This window comes from Pygoscelis adeliae, unplaced genomic scaffold (genome assembly GCF_000699105.1).
Source record: "Pygoscelis adeliae isolate BGI_AS28 unplaced genomic scaffold, ASM69910v1 Scaffold784, whole genome shotgun sequence".
NCBI classification, from domain to species: Eukaryota; Metazoa; Chordata; class Aves; order Sphenisciformes; family Spheniscidae; genus Pygoscelis; species Pygoscelis adeliae.
In genome coordinates, this window is record NW_008824680.1 from 34319 (window position 1) to 36901 (window position 2583).

General features: G+C 56.8%; 1 protein-coding gene across 1 annotated transcript in view; it reads right to left on the bottom strand.

Annotated features, from left to right (window-relative positions):
• LOC103916200 (putative EGF-like module-containing mucin-like hormone receptor-like 4) overlaps nucleotides 1-2476 on the bottom strand; it is a gene marked incomplete at its 5' end in the record, with an annotated part of 10462 nt that extends 7986 nt beyond the window's left edge. The window contains 5 exons of the mRNA XM_009323160.1: nucleotides 7-171; nucleotides 272-364; nucleotides 798-870; nucleotides 1061-1287; nucleotides 2282-2476. Coding sequence (XP_009321435.1) covers nucleotides 7-171; nucleotides 272-364; nucleotides 798-870; nucleotides 1061-1287; nucleotides 2282-2476 — 753 coding nt within the window. The remainder of the gene's footprint in view (nucleotides 1-6; nucleotides 172-271; nucleotides 365-797; nucleotides 871-1060; nucleotides 1288-2281) is intronic.
• Between the last annotated feature and the right edge of the window lie 107 nt (nucleotides 2477-2583).

Here is a 2583-nt window from a genome sequence, read left to right on the forward strand (position 1 = left end):
GAGGACGCAGCGCTCAAGGAAGATGAAGGCTCCCTGCAGGCTGTTGACGATGGTGAAGATGAAGGACACCACTATATTGTCCCCCCGCGCCTGCAGCAAGCCCAGACCCCACGTGCAGCCCAGGATACAGATGCGCGCCAGCGCCTTGAACGCCATCAGCCTGAGGGAACGCTCATTTTGCTCTTTTTTCACCCAAACCCCATCCCAGATGCTCCCTCCTCCTCCCCCCCAAAAAAAACTCAACACATTTCCCTCTGACGCCAAAACCCACCGGGTGTTTTTTTAGGGCCGTGACATCAGCGTTGAGGGAGGAGAGTTTGTCCCGTAGAGTCCAGAGGGTGGTGAGAAAAAATAGCAAGTTAACCTGGGCAGAAAGCGAAAAGCCCATCATTTTGCAAGACAGGGTCCACAAGGCATACATTTTGGGGTGGAAAAGAGTCCATGGTGCAAACCCGTGCACCGTGGCGTGACCTTCACCGAGCACACCCAGCCCGTGGGATGTTTGCTTAACGCCGTCCTCAAATATACATGTGAATTTGCGCTTTTTATGCACGTCTCTAAAATTCCTCAGCTTAGGGTCTATGGGGGAAGCGCCGTGGCCACAGTCATAAATTTGGGATGGAAAAGGGGCCAATGGTGCAAAAAAAAGGGTCATTAATGCACCGTGGTGTGACCTCTGCCGAGTGCACCCAGCCCGTGGGGCGTTTGCTTAATGCTGTCCTTAAAGGCAAGCCTAAATTTGCTTTTTTCCTCCCAATTTTTCCCCCTCCGCCTCCTTTCAGCAGCAGGACCCCCACCAGGATGACGACACAGACGGGACCGAGGAAACTCCAGATGAAGCCTCCCTCCATGCTCAGCCAGCAGCTAAAAAGGGAGAAAAAAGGGACATATACCCCAAAATCCCTTTGGTGATTTTGGTGGCATGAAAATACCCGCGTCTGGATGCCGCGGCATCTTTTTTTGGGGACGATTTAGGCAAAACGCATGACGTTCTCCACTGATGATCCCACCCCGCTTGGTTGACCCCAGCCTGGGTGCTGGTGGGACTCACTCGTGCTTAGTGCCGTAGCCGTCGTGATTGACGGTGGCGGAGATGGCCACCAAGATGGCCGGCATGCCGTAACCCACGGGATAGATGTATCTTTTCCTGAAGTGACTGGTGCTGGCGTAGTTGAGGACACGCAGGTTCCTGACGGTGAGGAAGAGATGCAAACCCTCCAGGAACATCCCGGTGAAGCAGGCGAGGAAGAGGTAGTGGAGGAAGCCCGCCATGATGGCACACGCCAGCTGGATGGGGGACACCGAGGCCATGCTGAGCTCCCCAGTGTCACCACAGTGTGGCCCGGGGAGGTGGTGGCATCTCCGGCACTTGGAGACGTTCCACACACCCCAACGTGGCCCCAAGGAACCTCAAGGAGGTGGAGATGTTTTGGGCTGGGGGCAGGCTGGAGACATTGAAATGTCTCTTCCAAGCTGAGCTATCCCATAGTTCAGTTGGCTCCGCCCACCCAGGGGAAGAAGGGACCCGAGAGCCTTGAGGAACCCTGACTGGGTGGACCTGCTTTGAGTTGGGGTTGGTCTGGAGACCTCCAAACATCCTGTTCAACCTTGGTTATCCTGTAATTCAGGTGCCTTCACTCACCCGGAGAGAGATGAGACCCGACAGCTCTGAGGAACCTCAACTAGTTGGAGCCACTTTGAGTGGAGATTGGCCTGGAGACCTCCAAACATCCCGTTCAACCTCATTTATCCTGTAATTCAGGTGCTGACACCCACCCAGAACAAGAAGGGAACCAACAACCTCGAAGAACCTCAACTAATCGGACCTCCTTTGAGTTGGGGTTGGACCAAACCTTCCAACCTCTGTTATCCCGTAATCAAAGTGCTGGCGCCCACCCAGGGTGAGATGGGACCCCTGGCAGAAGGTCTGCTGGCGCTATTAGGGTAGAGGCTACAGCCAAGAGCCGTGACCCCCGGGTCCTTTTCCCCACAAGCTCCCCAAGGACCTCGAGGATGTCCTGGGGAGCTTGAGGAGGCCCCAAAGATCTCATGGAGACCCAGAGGAGCAAAATGAGATGCCGAGGAGCTCCTGACGGCCCCAAGATGCTCAAGGAGACCCTGAGGAGCATGCAGAGACCCCGAGGAGGCTCAAGGAGACCCCGAGGAGGCTCAAGGAGACCCTGAGGAGCCCCCGGATGGCTCCAAGATGCTGAAGGAGACCGTGAGGAGAGCCTGAAGGCCACAAGATGCTCAAATGATGAGACCCCCGATGAGCTCATACCTTGTTGGCAGGGCGGGGCACGGCCACGAGGAAGAGGAGGCTGGCAGCGAAGAGGCAGATGCTGAGCTGCAGGTGGAGGGTGACGCTGACGCTCCAGAGCGAGCGGCACAGGAGGAAGGTGATGATGGCGAGGAAGAGGCAGACCAGCGACGCTGACATCCCCACGTAAGTCACCACCGTCAGCGCGAAGCTCTCCTGTGGGTGACGTCACACGCATGACGTCACACGAGTCCCATCCGGCGCGTGGCCACACGCAACCATTTGGGAAGGCGGTGGGGCAGGGAGACAGCCCAGTCCCAGCA